Source organism: Sarcophilus harrisii, chromosome 1 (genome assembly GCF_902635505.1).
Source record: "Sarcophilus harrisii chromosome 1, mSarHar1.11, whole genome shotgun sequence".
Classification (NCBI taxonomy): domain Eukaryota; kingdom Metazoa; phylum Chordata; class Mammalia; order Dasyuromorphia; family Dasyuridae; genus Sarcophilus; species Sarcophilus harrisii.
In genome coordinates, this window is record NC_045426.1 from 611216460 (window position 1) to 611235317 (window position 18858).

General features: G+C 35.5%; 1 protein-coding gene across 1 annotated transcript in view; it reads left to right on the forward strand.

Moving 5' to 3' along the window:
• Nucleotides 1–18858, forward strand: part of FER1L6 (fer-1 like family member 6) — a 277428-nt gene that overhangs the window by 121957 nt on the left and 136613 nt on the right. Inside the window, exons 10-14 of the mRNA XM_031947271.1 lie at nucleotides 1116–1453; nucleotides 6551–6659; nucleotides 7120–7303; nucleotides 12797–12917; nucleotides 15540–15640. Coding sequence (XP_031803131.1) covers nucleotides 1116–1453; nucleotides 6551–6659; nucleotides 7120–7303; nucleotides 12797–12917; nucleotides 15540–15640 — 853 coding nt within the window. The remainder of the gene's footprint in view (nucleotides 1–1115; nucleotides 1454–6550; nucleotides 6660–7119; nucleotides 7304–12796; nucleotides 12918–15539; nucleotides 15641–18858) is intronic.

Sequence of the window (18858 nt, forward strand, 5' to 3'; positions counted from 1 at the left end):
AATTCATGGCAACAAAATATTCTATGAGTCGATTATTTTAAAAAGGATTCAGCATAGGGTTGCTTTAAATACCAAGCTTCTTACTAAATCTGAAATAGGATTTGCTTTATATAAATTTGACTCATGTGGTATAATAAGAACTTCCACTGTGTGATTTAGAATACTAGGTCTTATAGATCACGTTTTGGAGCCTAAGCTTCTTTTTCTACAAAATGAATTCAGTAATCTCAAAGATTCTTTCCAGTTTTAACATTCTATGTCTAAAATGTAGATGTGAAAGGCAGCATGGTGTAGTGAATGGCAGGCCAGTCTTAGAGTTAAAAGGACTTGGGTCCAAGGCTTGTTTCTAGCTGTTTGACTATGGACAAGTCACTTCAGTGACCCAGAGAACTCAAGTTCTCAAAGCTGCAAATAAGTGATTAATCTGTAATAAGGGAGGTGGTTTCCATACTGGGTTTTCCCTCCAGTGGAAAACAAGTGAACCATGAAATTTTTCAGCAGCAACTTCTTTATTTTCAAAGCAAGGTTATTCTGCACATTCAGATTTGTCATGTGAATAACAGGGGCAATTAGGTGGTGCTATGGATAGAGTGCTGGGCCTGGAATCAAAAAGACCTGACTTTAAATCTGACCTGAGGCACTTATTAGCTATGTGACCCTGCAAAGGGGCAGCCAGGTAATATAGTATGTAGAACATTGGGCTGAGAATCAGGAAGACTCATCTTCCCAAGTTCAAATCTAGCCTCATATATTTACTAATTGTGTGACTCTGGGCAAGTCCTGTAATCCTGTTTGCCTCACTTTCCTCAAGTGTAAATAAGCTGAACAAGGAAATATCTAACTGCTCCCAGTGTCTTTGCCAAGAAAACTCCAAATGGGATCATGAAAGTTAAACATGACTAAAATGGCTCAACAGCAAGAGTCTGGAACAGGTTTTTTTTTTTCCCTGAGTTCCTCATACATAAAATGGGAATAACCATAGCATCTGTTTCTCTGGGTTGTTGTGAGGATGAAATGTATTTGTAAAGTACTTAGTATAGTGCCTAGAACATATTTGGTGTTATATAAATGTTACCTATTATGTTATCATCATCATCATTTATGGATCTCCCTAGGTTTTCTGCCTACCTTTGGACCTGCTTGGATCAATCTGTATGGCTCTCCCAGGAACCATAGCTTGATGGATGATTACCAGGAACTGAACGAAGGCTTTGGAGAAGGGGTCTCATTTAGGGGCCGCATCCTGATAGAAATTGCTGTGGAAATCCTGTCAGGTGGGACACAGGAGTCTAAGTTTTCAAAGGCTCTAAAGGACCTCAAGTTGTCTAAAGACAAGACTTCCAAAGCCTTGGGTAAGGATAAGGACAAAGCTGAGGATGGAAGAGCACACCCTCCGTCAGATAAGACCAATTCAACGGAGGCTGAAGTAGAACCATTTGAAGTCCCACCAGAGGTTAGTCAGAATGAGTTTATAAATATAGCATATGATACTAAGCACAGTGAATACTAGTCCTGCAAAGTTTTTTCCAAAATCAGGTGTTTACATATTTTATTTTCTCCATAGAGTATAAATAAGCTCTCTGGAGGAAGAATTATTTTCCTTGATTTTGTATGTCCAGTATAATGCCTTACACATAATGAATATGTTTAATGAATATTGATGGATTAAACTAGATTAAACTAATAATATTGACAATGGTCTACTATCTATTATTCAATGTCAGTCTCCAGATTCTCTTTCACATATTATCTGCCCTGATCAAGTTCTTTCAGACTTTTCATAGCCAATAGATTCCCACAGAAATTAAACTAAAAGAAAATAGTAAAAGGTGTGTGTGTGTGTGTGTGTGTGTGTGTGTGTGTGTGTAAATATAATATTTTAACAGGTTTATTGCATTGGTTACTTTTAGACTTTTCCTGATTTCTATTATTTTAGAAATAAATAAAAGGGACCTTTTTTTGATCATCCAACACAGGGTGAGCATTGAGACTTATCCTCATGATAAGGGATAGACCAAGGGCAAGCTGCAGGATGTGAGAAACCAATTTATTTCTTTTATTCCTTGAAGTTGTAAGATAAGTAAATCCTGATTAGAGGTGGGATAAGGAGGGAGATGATTGTACTTTCCTGTTTTCCACTGAAGCAGTGTAGCACAGAAAATAGAGTGCTGGACTTCAAGTTAGAAAGGCCTGGGTTTAAATCGCTCCTCTAACCCTTAATAGCCATATGACTTCTCTAAATTTCAGTTTCCATATCTTTAGAATGAAAATATGAGACAAGATTATATTTCTATAATCCTATTATGAAATCTGAAAGGTTGCCTTTTACCAAGTCAACTGGCTCAGAAAAAGATAAAAAGTTAAGTGATGAATAGTTTTGTGAATTTCTGGCCATCATTTTAGCTCAGGTACAGTGAATCATAAAACAAATCACACTTCATAGTCTCTCTATGCAGGATTTTTGGAATTTTTCCACTTAAGACCCATTTTCACCTGAAAAGTTTTTATGCAAACCAAGTATATGGACATATTAAATAGGTATTCAAGTTAAACATTTACAGATAATAAAACATAATTTTGTGATCTTAATTGAGTTATTTGGTCCCATATAGGATCACTCAACACAGAAAAAGCTTTGTTTTATAGCAGTTCAGGAGAAAATTCCAAACTTTTGCCTCTTTCCTTTGGGTTTGATTTCATCTGATCCTCTACTAAATATTATGTTTGCACTCCATAAAATATCTTTCTCTATATCTACAATAGCAATTAGGTGGTGCAGTAGGTAGCACCATGCTTGGACTTAAAGTTTAGAAAGACCAGATTGTGACTCCTGTCTCAGATACTTATTAACTGGTGTGGCTCTGAGCAAGTCACTTATCTGTACAATGAAAATAATAGTAACACTTACTGTATATATAGGTCATTGTGAGAACCAATGAGATGACATATGAAGTACTTTATAAACCTTAAAGCACCATGTAAATACTATTGCAATTATTAGTATTAGTGAAAGATTGAATTCACCATTTCTGACTATTGTTATCACTATTTATTTAGTTTCCCAAGTTTGAAACGTTTATATTTTCTCCTTGGCCTTTCTCCTTGTCCCTTTCTCCCATATAAGATTATTAAGTTCTGTTAATTGTTCCTTGAAATATCTTCCATATCTGTCCTTTCTCTGTTCCCACCATAATCTTGTGCTGGACTCATTATTTCTGATTTGAGTCACCTTTTGATAGGTTTTCCTGCATCCATTTTTTTCCTTCTAAGAGCAATCTCATTTGCTCCTAAGGCTCACAGAAATAGTTAATTATATTATTCATATGCTCAAAAAAATCTTCAGTGGCAGGGAGAAAAAACTCCCTTGCCTGGAACACAAGAATTTCTAGGATCTTGTACTAGTCTACTTTTCTACCTTAATTCCTTATTATCCCCTTTTCTGTATTCTATGCTGTATCCAAAAAGGACTGTTCTGTCCACCTTTTACTTCTCTGTTCAAGAGACAGCTGTATGGAGCACTCAGACTCATGTCAGGAAATCATAAGTTCAAATCTGGCTTTAGCAACTTCCTAGTTGAGTGGCCCTGGACAATTCATTTAACCTATTTCTGCCTTCCTCCATCCCCTCCTCTCTCTCCCTTCTTCCCTCCCTCCCTCCTTCCCTCCCTCCCTCCCTCCCTCCCTTCCTTCCTTCCTTCCCCCCTCCCTCCCTCCCTCCCTTCCTTCCTTCCTTCTTTTTTCCTTCCTTCTTTCCTCTCACCCTACACAGACTTCAGTAAAGTTTGTTCAGCTTGAATTCAGGAGGTGGCCATGAGTGGAAAGAAAACAGATGGAAAAGATATAGAGATAGAATTATTAATATTTGATAAGTGGTATGATGGAGAATAAAATGTAGATGACACCAATATTGTAACCCTGGGCAACTAGGAGAAATGATGGTATTCTGTAAAAATAGGCAAATTGGAAAAAGTGATAGATTTAGAGGAAAGTTGTATTTGAGATAGGTTTAATTGGAGATGCCAGGTAGTTTGAAATATCCAATGGGCAGCTGGTGATGAGCCACTGGAGGCATGTAAGGGACTAGGACAGGATATAGCTCTGGCAATAGGTGGTACAATGACCCTGGTGCTGACCCTGGGAAAACCCGAGTTCAAATCTAGCTTCAGACACTTTATAGCTGTGTGACCCTCACCAAGTAACTGAACTTTGTTTGCTTCAGGTTCCTTATCTGTAAAGATGTGCTAGAGAAGAAAATAGAAACCAGTCCAGTATTTTTTACCAAGAATGGGGTCACAGAGGGTCAGACATAATTGAAATGACTGAACAACAATTTACTCTGACCAAGGCAATATTAAACACTTTTAGTCACCAACAAATTTGTTGTTGTTTCAAGAATATCATGTCATACAAATTATTTTAATTAGGACTAAAAAATATCTTTTGGGATGGGATTCAAGTGACCTACTTGACTGAAATATCTACTAAGGTTTTAGGATTTTCCAGAAATGTCCAGGGCAGCTGTACATTTATTAGGCTCTTCCACCATCAGAGCCAGAAATAAGAATACTCTTCCTGGACCTGCAAATGGCCAGAATCAGCTCACATCTAATCTGGCACTTAGTACAGGACTGCAGTCATTGTGATTGCTGATAAATACTATGCTGAGAGATAGGTTCATCTGAAAATGAATCCTAACATTCCTTGGGATTCAGCTACAGACTTCATGGATTGAAGGGCCTTGTCTTTGAGCTGTTATCTTCTGAGACTGTTTTTCTTTTCAATAGATCTAGCATCTCCATTCCATACCAGGAAAGGCAGAATAATATAGAGGAAAGGGATTTGGATTTAGGAGGAAGACTGATTCATGCCATGAATCATGACATTATTAGTCAGGCACCATCTCTCTACAGTGTGCACACTGTATATAAGAGCTATTTGATCACCCCAACTAAAAATGATCTTTTTCTCCCACAAGGTTTCCTAGATCATTTTGCCTGGTTATAGCTCACAGAACCATCATACTTTATCTTGTATTAAACTTTGCTGCATATATATTGTATCCTCCAAGAGAATCTAAGCAGTCTTTTCCCATCCTTCCTTCTTTTCTCTTTCCCTTTTCTCCATTTCCCTCCCCCTTTCCTTTTCCTTTACTCTTCTTTTCCCCTTTCTTTCTATTCCTCATTCTGTACTTCCCCATATTTAGGAAGGGGGAAAAAAGGAAAAAATGTTTAATAATTGAAAAATAGTTTAAAAAGAAACCATAGAAAATGAATGTCAAAACTAAATATTAAATATGTATGCACACATGTATGTATGTATATATATATATATATGTTGGTTTTCTGGAGGTCTCTGGACCAGCCTTAATTTCAGTAGAGCAATCACCACAAGAATAGCCAGGGGTTAAAGTCCAAATCCTTTATTATTTCTTTTACAATCTAGTTTCCTTGCCCGGGGCCCAGTTAGCTTTCTTAGAGGCCTTCCTGGAGTCTTGGTTTCAGTGGAGAAGCTAAGGAGGAGAGCCTGGCACCAGGGTGGTGTGAGATGGAGTGAATGAATCTGTCTCTCAGTCCCTGTCTGAGTTTGTCCCAGCTTATATGCTCCACACTGAGTATAAACCAATCATTATATCACTAGGAAACCATTATTTGTTGTAAGATTAAATCAATCATACTGAACTTAGAGAACTATTAATTACCATGGTAAACTAGACAACTATTGTCTTTATCAATTCCACTGAATTAGCACCTTGTAAGAATCCTTGTTTTAAGTACAGAATTCTGGTCCATAACATATGTGTGTGTGTGTGTGTGTGTGTGTGTGTGTATAATACATACACATGCATATTTGCTTTAACTGATTTAACTCAGATTAACTTTTATCTTATTTTAAAATAAAGTAAATAAGATATTTTAAGAGCAAACCTAGGTTATATCTAGTTCTTCTATTTACCATAACATGTTTAGATCAGAATGCTCTATTTTTCTTTCTAAACCCACCCTTATTTTTAACTTTCCTGACTTCAAATCACACACACACACACACACACACACACACACACACACACATTTACTTAAATTCTCTGAGTTCTAATTTCCTCCTATAAAAATGAGGGGATTAGATTATTGATCAACAAAGTTCTTCCCATGATTCTTTATAATATTGACTACAACAAAAGTACACTAATGGGTTCTTATCATAATGCGAAACAGATCAAGTCATTTATTAATTCAACAAAAAATGTATTGAGAGCCTACTCTGTGTAAGGTTCAGTTAGGTGATCTGGATGGATCTTCAGAATTCAAATTAGATCTGAAACAGTTCAGACCAACAGCTTCATTTGTCTGCTCTCACTAAACACAGGGACAATCAAATGCCATTTTGAGCTACTGTAATAATTCATCTGGAAGTTGATGCAGGATCGACACTTTGAATATTGGAGTCAGGTAAACACTGATGATTCAGCTTCCTGGAAGAATAACAAATTCATCAAATGAATAAATAAAAAGCCCCAAGTTGATGTTATTGAATATATGTTATCTTTTCTATAGATTGTACCAGAAAAATATGAAGATTTTCTACTCTTTGGAGCATTTTTTGAAGCTACCATGATTGACCGGAAAATTGGAGACAAACCTATTAGCTTTGAGGTTTCTGTAGGTAAGCCTGACCTAGCTCCTTTTATGGCAGAGATTAATTCAATATAGATAGCTATATATTACTGTAACAAACAGCTCTTGTTCAGAATATTGCAATTAGGTAGGAGAAAGCTTTAACTCTACTCTAATAGGAAAACAAAACAAAACACCTTTTAGTGAACTTATTTCCAGAGCAACCTCCTTTATTTTGATCTATCATTTCTGAGACAGTGTGTTAGACTAAAGGTAGGTTAGACCAAATACAGGATTAAGGAAAATTCTATTAAATCTTTGTGAAGAAAACATAGATTTAGTGTGATTTGGTTTAATCTTGCTGGAGTTTTGAGCCTTAAGTCAATTCAACAAAAATTGGGGGCCAGGCATTGTGTGTATAGTGCCTATCCTCAGGGTGCTTACAGTTTATTGGAAAGAAATAACATTGATCTTACTGCTTCTTCTCATTCTTAATTTCCTCTTTAAAGGTAATTTTGGAAATCTGATTGATGGGGGCTCTTACCATGGGAGTAAGAAGAAATCTCCAGAAACATCAGACGAGGAAAATGCACCCTTGCTTCAGGAAGGCCACACAGACTCTGCCCATGACATTACTATCCCTTCCATGTCTACCACACACCCTGAGAAGCCCCTGGTGACAGAAGGGAACAGGTGAGGAATATCAGCCTTGATGATTAGTTTAGTTTCTAGAACAGGCTCTGGGCCTTCCCCTGCAGGATATGGTTTGACAGCTCCTTCATGTCACCAGACACAGATACCCCACTGTTCCTAGAACTAGTTAATCTATGAGTATCAGTCTCCACTTTAATAGTTTAGCAAAAACTCATTGAGTAGAAACAGGCAGGCAGCACATTTAAAGGTGTAACCATAATGACTAATGGAATGATGCCATTCACTTATAGAGCCTTTTCATTCAGGCATTTCAAAAGTTAACAAGGCACTAAGTAGATTCAGAGGAGCACTGGATTAGTAAATCTTTAGGACTTCTTTCAACTCCAGGATTCTGTGATTCTGTGATTTTAAACTTTTAAGCTAAAATGGACCTTAGAGATCACCTAATGAGGAGAGGAGAGAAAGGGTATACATACATACATACATACATACACACACATATATATTAATCTTAAAGTATTATATTTGTGCCAGTTATTATTATTATTACTACTATCATGTTAGAATTTTTCAATTCATAGAGAAGAAAAATGAGACTCCAAGAAATCTAATACAATCTAATACAATTCAATGAACATTTTTTTGAGTGTTTAATAATTTCAAAGCACTGGAGATACAAAGACAAAAATCAGAATATGATCTCTGCCCCCTAGAAACCTATGTTCTCCAGGAAAAATGACAACATATATTTAGATGTGTGTTTTTGTGTATATATATATATATATATATATATATATATATATATATATATATAAAATGGTTTAGGGAAGGAGAAACACTAGGAATTGGGGGATCAAGAAAAATTTTAAAAATAAGTGTCCCCTGAATTGATTCTTCAAGGAAACTAGGGATTCATAAAATGGTTTGAGAAAAAAGGAATAAAAAGAATTTTGAGGAGGAAGATTTGATTAATTTGAAAAGTTTGATTAAATATTCATAAGGTTTTCTTCATTCTGATAAATCTGGAAAGGACTTTAGACTGGAGAAACATTTATTTCTTAATTATTTCAGGTACAGAACTTCATGTTTTCACCAATGACACAGGTTCAGTGTCTATCCCTATCATTTTCCTACTATATGTCCAATAATGTGATAAGTTTTGGAGCTACAAAGGCAATATATCCTTCTTTCAAGAAGCTTACATTTTATCTGATATAGAACATATACATTCACATAAGTAGATGGAAAATACAAGAGTTCCCAAAAGTCTTACTGTGATTTTAAACTTTAATTGATCAAAATCTATGTGAAGCTTTTCTTAAGCAATTAAAGCTTAAAACTGAATGAAGATTTTTGGGATACTATACACATATGAGGTACATTTTGAGGGAAAGAGTGCTAAGAGCTCAGATAGTCAAGAAATTTTCACAAAGAAGATAAGAGTTTGAATAGAATTTTGAAGTAAACAACATATTCTAAGAAGCAAAAGAGAAGAAGGATTGCAATCTAAAATAGGTCTCATAGTACAAAGGATTTTCTCACTCTCTTGACTCATAATCTTTACCCAGAAATTTAGGGATAGTGACCTCCAGTATTATGAGACTGAGTTTCTATTTTTAAGTGTACATGTAATTTGCACTGAAGAAGATGTTGTATTTTAAAGAAGGAAAATAAAACAGAACTTCTAGAATGAATAATCATGAATCCCCAGAAAATAAGCATTTATTAAGGTCCTACTATATGTCAGACTGTGCCAAGTTCTAGATTTACAAAGAAAGATAAATGATAATGGAGAAAATATGCAAACATATGTATGAACAAAGATATGTACTGGATAAATTGGAGATAATTAGAGATAATCAACAGAAGAAAGTCGCTAGAATTAAGGAGGCTCATTTCTAATTTGGAAAAAAGGGAGCTCCCAAGGTAGTTTTTTCATCAAATCCTTCTTTGATCTACTGTTCCTTGCTATCCAAGGGGGACAGAAGAAGCAAGGAGGTGTTGGATTCTCAATTTCTGCCATTCATTATAGACCCATGTATGCACCAACAACTAACTCACTAATTTCTTAGGGTAGTTAAAAGTGAATTTTTCAAGTTCTATTATTTTCAAATTCATTTCTTTCTTACTAAGTGAAAGCCAATTTCCAGAATCTTCCTACCTCCTTTGCCTCACAATGCTCTTACAGACCTCTCCTTTTTTCTTCTTCAGTTTTCCCTACTTTCCTTCTCCATATATTGCCACATATCTTGAGACAGAAATCCTATCCTTCCCAGTTATTGAAAATGGAAAAGGGAAAACTATTGCCCCTGGGTGTTAAATAATCCATATTAGAACCAACTGAAATATCATGCTGGAATTTATTTAATCATAGAAGCCTCAGGGTAATCATTTTACCTGAGATGGAATAAAGATAGCAGTTTGGTTCCTGACCTTTTCTCTTCCTGATGCAATAACAAACATCAATTTCTGCCAAGAATCTATTTGGCTCCTCTTACAATAGATCAGACATCTGTTTGATTATTATCCTGCAGAACAGACTGCAGGGGCTTCTTTGCTAATTTTATCATTTCCTTTAAAAGGAATTTTAGCTGCAGCAAACCTTAAGACCCTTCCAAAATGAAATTCATGCTTCAGCTGTATAGAACAGAGGGAAAAAATATGAGTCTCTTAGTGAATGTACTATTCACATTTATCTGTTCCCATTTCCCATTCCTACATCCTTCTACTAATTCACATCCTTTGATTCCAGGTCTAATTGTTTTTCTGGTCAACCATACTGCTTTCTTTTTTTTCACTAGACTCTTATTTGTGTGTATCTGGGTTCATGCCAATAAGAATAGCTTCTCCTACTTTCTCTACTTGTCCTAGAAGGGTGGAACAGACAGAGATCATTCAAGTCAATGCTCACATTTTACTGAGGAGAGAAGAAAAATTATTTGCCCAGTAGAACTTGGACCAGAATCCACAGCTTTTAGAAGCTGGACACACTTTGTAGTGTCCATTTAGTCATTTCCTTTAGGAACCATATAATTATTTACCTTTCAGTGGGGAAAAAAAAGTTTTTCTGACTAATGCTACTCCATCTGGATCATATGAGTTCTTCCAGCATTCCTGCTGACAATTTGTGCCATGTTTGATAAAAAGTAGTACAATTAAAAAAAAAAAAAAAGACCGCTGGATTTAGAATCAGGGATGAAGATGTAACAAGGGTAGAGAAATGTGATTTTTGTCCCAAGATGCAAAAATGTAGAGGGTATTGACAGTGCTTATGATTCAGCAATGGAGGAACAACTGAGTTTAGAACTCAGCAGGAATAGTTAATTTTATTTATTTATTTGGGGAGGCAATCAGAATTAAATAACTTGTCCAGGATCACAAGCTAGTTATTGTCTAAAGTTGAATTTGAACTCAGGTCTGTCTGATTTTAGGCCTTGTATTCTATTTGCTATGCCATCTAGTTGCCCTAAGAATAATTAATTTTATTTATTTAGTATATTTGGAAGAATTGCACATGATTGGCTTATAATAGATTGCTTGTTGTCTATGGGAGGGAGTGAGGAGGGAAAGAGAAAAATTTGGAACATGGGGTTTTGCAGAGGTGAATGTTAAGGACTTTCTTTGTATGTGTTTGGAAAAATAAAAAGCTATTAAAATAGCAAAAAAATATTTATTTGGGGAGCCAAATTGGATCAAATGACTTGGACAGGCTCCCATAGCTACTAAGTATTGGCTGCAGGATTTTTGAACAGAAATCCTCCCGACTCTAGTCTCAATATTCTATCCATTGTGCCACCTATAGCTAAGCCCCAAGAATGATTAATTTTAAAAGGAACTCACCAGATGATGAGAACTCTTTCCCTCTCCACCTTAGGCAGTGGAGTAATTTTATTGTGTTCCAGGTGACCATGGGTCACCTGAAATGAATTTCTTTTTAAAAAACATTAAATTGAGAATACTTAATTTTTTTTTGTTGCAAATTCAGACCTTAGCCCCTCCCCCCTCACCTAAAATGTTTGTAACTACTTAGATTCAAATCCTAGAAACATCATTTACCATCTAGATGACCTTGGATAAGTTGTTTTTGTCTCTTTGAGCCTGTTTCTGCTTCTATGAAATTGGGATCTTAAAATCTGTCTTGCCTAACTGGCAGGGTTGGCTTGAGGATTAACAGGATTAAATGTGGTAATACCCGTAAGGTCTTTGTGACCCTTAATGCATTATTAAAAAGTCATGCATTATTATTAGAGTTTTTATTCTTGTGGCCTCCTAAATGTTATTTATTAATTTCATGCTCCTCTGTTCCCATTCAATGTCCAAAGAATTAAGTACTCAGTCTATTGTTCTTGGACAAATCCCTCAAAGTATAAAGCATGTAGCTTTTTGTGGGTTTTTTTTTTTTTCTGTCATTTCAGTCATATCCAATTTTCTATGACTCCATTTGGGTTTTTCTTGATAAAGATACTGAGTGTTTTGCCATCTCCTTCTCCACCTCATTTTACAGATGAGGAAATTGAAGCAAATAGAGATAAGTGATTTACTCAGGGTCACACAGCTATAAAGGTCTGAGGCCTCAGGTGTTTTTGACTCCAGATTGGATCCCCTACTTATTGTGCCACTTCACTGCCCATGATATGTAGCCCAGTTATTTCAACAATAACAACTCATCATCAAATCTTTTTGTAATATTTTGTCTTTGTTCCTAGACAAAGGAAGCACTTAATGAATGCTTACTGAATCAAAATCCAGGATTTTATAAATACTTTTAAGATTTGTAAAGCAATTTACATTGGTTATCTTGAGTTTCATAAGTCAATAGTGTAATGTTCTAGTGCCAAAATGTAGTGTTCTGGGTGATAAATGTAATGTTCTTGTTTCAGTTTTCTGGAGGTCTTAGGGGCAATCTTCGTTTCAGTGGAGTAATCACCACAAGAATAGTCCGGTGTTAAAGTCCAAAAGTCTTTATTGTCTCCTTTGCCTGGGGCTCAGCTAGCTTTCTCCTGGCCTTCATAGTAGCTTTGATCTCAGTGGGGGAAGTGCAGAAGGCTAGGCCAGCCACCAGGAGCCTGATTGAAGATGGAATTGAATCTCTCTCTCTCTCCTGGGCTTCCAGTTTATATGCTCTCTACTGAGTATAAACTAGTCATTATGTCACTAGGAAACCATTATTTGTTGTAATATTAAATCAATCATACTATCAGTCATACAATCATACAAATCAATCATACAATCTATAGAACTGTTAAGCACCATGATAAACTAGATAACCATTGTATCATCAATTCCACTGAATTAGCACCTTGTAAGAATCCTTGTTTTGAGTTCTGGCCCATAACACAATTTTTATTATTATTCCCATTTTATGGATGAAAACACTGAGGCTCAAAGATATAAAACTATTTTCCCAGTCTCATAATAATTATTAAGTATCAGGGTCAGTCTTTGAACCCAAGTTTCTTCTGACTACAGGTTGAGCATTCTTTCTGCATTTCTAAAATCTGTTTATTCTTGACCAGCTAATGTCTTTCACAGGAATTATCACTACTTGCCATTTGAGGCTAAGAAACCATGTGTCTACTTCATGAGCTCATGGGGAGATCAGACCTTCAGGCTCCACTGGTCCAATATGCTGGACAAAATGGCTGACAGCCTCGTAAGTGGTTTTTAATGGGGTGAAAATCTTTGAAATGAATGAAGAACCAGAGGGATAAAAAACATTTCTCAGCTGTCTAGGAGAGAGCCTTGGCTCGAGTTTCACTAAAAATTTCCTGAGGTTGCACAATATATAAGAATTTCTGTTCATTCCTCTCCCTCCTTTCCCTTTTCCATCCTTCAACTCAATCTAGGAACAAGAAATTTCTTTTGTAAAACGTAAACTTTCTTCAAAGATAGAAAGCTCCAGAGATGTAAGCTAGATTTTAAAAAACTGAGTTCTATTGATACAAAGCCAATTCTAAGGTAACAAAAAATTTCTTTTGTACAATGTAAACTTTCCTCAAAGATAGAGGGCTCCAAAGCTATGAGCTAGATTTTTTTAAAAAGTGACTTTTATTGATACAAAGCCAATTCCAAGGTAACTCTGTAACATGGAGCCTTTGTTTGATATCTACAACTTCTACTTTGTTACTTAGCACAACTCCATACACTATCATGGGTCTTTTGATCAATATTCTCCCTCTGTTCACACTTGAACTTTCATCTCTTATTTTTTAATGAGAAGCTTTGCCTCTTTTAAATAGAATTTTAGGTATCAGTAAACAGATGGGGTAGAAGGGCCTTTTCCTTCTGTTAAATTATGCCTAGCTATTTGGCAGATGGTTTCATCCATGTGTAAAAGCTGGTTCTTCTATTTTGGGCAAATATGTTTCTAAGATTACTGACTTAATTACATTTAAATATTTATTGTTGGTGGTGGTATTCTGTCATTTTCAGTCATGTCTGACTCCTTGTGACCTCATTTGAGGTTTTTTTGGCAAAGATATTGGAGTTTTCAATTTTCTTCTCCAATTCATTTTCCAGATGAGGAAACTGAGGTAAACAAGGTGAAGTGACTTAACTAGGATCACTCAGTAAGTGACTGAGCCTAGATTTGAACTCAGGAAGATGAAACTTCCTGATTCCAAGCTCAGCACTTTATATACTGGGCCATCTGGTTGTCTTCAGCAATAACTTAGAGCTTCCTATTATTTTCCAAGCCTGATACTATATCCACTTAGCTACCTAGGTGCTCTATTTATACTTATTATAAGTTATGTATACAAGATGGTGCTAGCTTGGAATTTAAACAGGATAAGATTCCTTCTCTCATGGAGCTTATACTCTTGAAAGAAAATATACCAGTTGCCAGTAGGAGCAGCCAGGTGGTACAGTAAGTAGAAAAAAGGGATCAGAGTCAGGAAAACTTGAGTACAAATCCTCTCTCAAACACTAATTAGTTGTGTGACTCCAAGCAAGACACTTGATGTCTTTTTGCTTCAGTTTCTTCATCTATGAGATAGGGATTTATAATAGCAACTATTGTAAAGGGTTATTTTGAAATCAAATGAATTAACATAAGCAAAATGCTCTGTAAACCTTAAGACTCTGTTAAATATATATTATAATTAATATATAAGCTATATATATACATATATATGCACATACATATATAACTTTAACACCAAATCATATGTATTAAAATAGAGGGAAGTAGAATGATATATTACAAAGACAATCGGGGTTTACCTCCCAACACCACTAGTTACTACTTGTATAACTTTGGATAAGTCATTGAAATTCTCTGATCTTCAGTTTCCTTTTTTTTTTAAATGAGAAATTTGAACTAGATAATAGAATAAAATTTGTGATTCCTCCTAGTGTTTTTTTTCTTAAATCATAAGTGATAGCTGAAAATGTGATACTACAAGAATTTCAGAAGGGGAAAAATGTGGAGAGAAAAGAGCTTCCAGAACAGAACCTCAGAGGAAGCCAGCATTGGTGGTTGGGTATAAGGAGGGTGGTGGTGGATAGAAGATTAAGAAAAAGTGATCAGGTAGGTAGAGAACTAATCAACCAATTGATAAACATACATTAAGCACTTATTGAAAAGAGTCATAGAAGCAGGGGAAAGAAAATACTAGGAGAAAATAGTAGTCAATATCAACAGCTTCAGAAATAGAGAAAAAACAAGGACTTTAAAAGGGAACTGAATTTTGAAATAAAGCAATCTTTAATTTGGAGAATGCAGTTTCAGTTGAGTATTATGGTAGAAAGCTGCATGGCATGTGGTTAAAATGTAAAAGAGTGGCAATTATGAGTATTGATGACTTTCTAAGAGCCTAGTAATTAAAGGGAGGAGAGATATAGGAAGATAGCTTAAAGGGATATCAGGTTAGTTACAGGGTATTTAAGATTGAGGAAGCTTCAGTATTTTTGTAGATCCAGGGAAGGACCCAGTAGGTCAGAAGGGCTTGAAAATGAGAGAGAAGCATTGAAAGATCTGGCTAGTGCCTGGAAGAAACAGGAGAGGATTGGATCAAATTGGATTTCTATTTGTATCCCCAGGGCCTAGCAAGGGTCTAGCCTTTAGAGTACTTAATAACTATATGCTCAATAATTGTTTAATTAGTTAATATCTATTGTAATATTCAGCCCTGGGTATAAAAAAATCTGGGGAACAGTCCTCCCCGTGGTATCATATAAAATTAGACAAATGCAACATAAATAATCACAGCAGGTGACAAGTAAGACCTGTCTGAAGTAACTCATGAGTTTCTCCTCTGCTTTTTGTTTTCAGGAAGAAAATATAGAAGAAGTAAAAGAACTGATCAAAGTTTCAGAAGAGGAGTCAGAAAGAAAAATAAAGACTGCTCTCAACAATTTTATTAGTCAAAGCAGGTACTCAAGAGAGATGTCCCTATTTAATTAGTTGGAAGCTATAGAGCAGGTTCTGGGGGAAAATGAAACAAAATAAAACTTCTTCCGAGAAATGTTTTTAACTACTTGGAAAAACTAACTATGCAGTTAAAGCCACAATTTGACAATTTAAAATTCCTAATTACTTATAGATTTTTAAGCAGTCAAAGATAGTAAAAAATTTTTTCAATGTCTTCTTCTGCACTTTTATTTTTTGACTCCATGTTTTCTTTTTACTAATTAAATTTTCTTTTACTATTTTTTTCAAACAGAGATGTTGAAAATTCTTTTTTAAATCCAAGTTTCCCTCCCTTCCTTCTTCTCAGATCCATTGAAAAGGCAAGACCAATAAAATCTATTACAAATATTATAATCATAGAAGGCAAATTTCCATATTTTTGTTCAAAAAAGAGAAAAAAATACTTTAATCTGCATTCTGAGTCATCAGTTACTTCCTTATTTTTAGATAATTGTAGCAAAAGTTAAACTTCATAGACTTTTCTCAAACAAATTTGAATAATTCAATGATTCTTATCCATGGGAGTATTTCCTTCCATTGATGCATAAGCTTTTTTTTTTTTTTAAACCTCTCTCTTTTTTTCTTGATGCCTTTTATTTGAACAAAACAGCATATTTATTTCTCATACTTCCCTTTCTTCTTCTCCTCTCCATCCTCCCCTTCCCCCCACCCCTGTCAAAGCAGTTTCTTTTAGCCACTAAAAAAATAATTAAACAAACAATAGGAGAGCTAAGTCTGATAGCATTTGCAACATTCTGAACCTAAAGTTCCTCGCCTCTCCAAGAAAAGGGAGAAGTGTGATACCTTATTTCTTTTCCAGGACTAAGATTAATTATTAGTACTATTATTAATTATTAGTACTTAATAGTTAACATATATATATATATGACACTTCAAGGTTTGTGAAGCACTCTACATAAATGATATCATTTGAGCCTCCAAATAGCCTGTGAGGTATACTCATCTTATGGTATAAGTTCTATAAAACATTCAGCTTATCAACCTACTCACTTCCCATGAACTACTCTTTTACCCGATCTCAAGCACAGATAATCCTACCTTGATCTTGCTGTCACCTACAAACATACTATCGAAATATTTGAGAATGCTGAAATCTCCTTATCTGAACATAATTTATTGGCTTTCCACCATTTCATCTACCTTCCCAAACCAAGCTTCCTCCTTTATCCCTCAGTTTTCTCACAGGCCATCACTCCTGTACCAAATACTTTTGTGTCTTTCCCCCTTCATATTCATCTGGTGAACCAGTTTAACTTTACAATGTCCTCTTCTCTTAAGTCTCCCACATCCTCAAAACCAAACAAAAAACCCTTATCATATTGTCAATTGTGCCATGCTATCTCTCAGCCTTGGATCATTCTCACTATCAACTGCCTTTGTTATTATACATATGTTGTTGCATGAAGGTAGAGAAAATCATGGGTTTACCAAAAATTTGTGTTACACAATCTCAAATGGGTCTTCACTGCCACCAAACAATCCTACACTTATCAATTCAGTATTCCACTTTCCACATTTGCTCATTCAAACTTTTTCATCTTAAATCTTCCTCCATCTCTCCTTCGCTTCCTCTCTCCTTCCCTCCTTCCCTCTCTCCCCCTCTCCTTCTCTCCCTTCCTTCTTTCCCTCCTTCCTTCTTTCCCTCTTTCCTTCCTTCCTTCTCCACTTCCTTCCTTCCTTCTTTCTTTCCCTCCTTTCTTCCTCTTTCCCTCCTTCTCTTCCTTCCTTCCCTCCCCTCTTCCTTTCTTCCCTCTGTTCCTCCTTTCTTCTCTACCTCTTTCCTTCCTTCCCTCCCTGCTTCTATTCTACCCTTCCTCCCTCTATCCTTTCTTCATTTCCTTCCTCCAAATTGGGCTTCTATTTATTTATTATTCTACAATAATATCCTATTATATCTATATAGCATGATTTATTTGACCATTCCCCTTTCTATATATTCCACTACAGAGCTATGTGAATAGAGTATCACATTTAGAATTAGGAAAACAGCCTACTGTCTAAAAAACTTTCTATCTGTGTGATACTCGTCAAATCACTTAACATTCCTCAGCCTCAATTTCTTTATCCATAAAAATGGGAATAATAAGTAGTACCTTCCTCACAGAGTTGTTATGAAGTTCTAATTGGATAACCAATGTAAAGGGCTTTACAAACTTTAAGACACTAAATACATGCTAGCTATTAGATTATGATGATGGTGATGGTAATGGTGATGATGATGATCTATAATAATTTATTCTTCTTATTGTTATTATTATCCTCTGAGGTATATTGAAAATCCTCCAGGCCTTAGTGGGTAGTTAAATGACTTGTTACAGTCAACAAATAGTTCACTACCTGGTGCCCTTCTGTTGATGAATAATTCACAACTTGGTGCCAAGCCTTCTGTTCATGAAATTCTCTAAGCAATTAAGCTAAGTTAGTCCTCCAGAGACAATGTGTAGTTCAACTTCTACTGGAAGCTTTTCCAGCTTGGTAGACCTGTTAGAGTTTCTACTCCACTAGCATAGTTTTTAGGAATCTAGGAATTCATTCCAGGATTTAGGAATTCATGATGAAGCTGCCAAAAGAAGTAGGACTTTAATGGTTTTCACCAAACACACAAAGTTGAAATAGCACCTTGGAAAGCTAACCACTTCATCAAATAAAATAATCTGTTTCTTTCCTTCAGTCCATAAGCCACTGATGTTCAGCATCAGGATAAGATATGAAGTGTACACTTATTCCTATTTAATATTCATTCATGCAATAAACATTTATATAGTGTGCAGAACATTGTGCTTAGTGCTGAGGAAGTTACAGACCCTTGTCTTTATGAGGCTCACAGCCTAGTAGAGGATAGGGTACACACATAAAGAATCAAAATATGCAATATTATTAAGTACATTAGAGAGTAATAGGAAAAAAAAACAGGAGTTAGGAAGGGCAGAGAGAATAAGCTATATATGACTTTTCATCGGTAACTTTGAAAATCCCTCTCTTACATATGAATGATTGAAGGAATGAAATTTTCTATCATAAAAATGCATGCATTCATTTGTTATTGTTGTTCAGTAGGAAGTCTCAGTCATGTCCAACATTTTGTGACTCCATTTGAGTTGGCAAAGATACTAGAGTGATTTGTCATTTCCTTCTCTGGCTATCTCCAGCTCATTTTTCA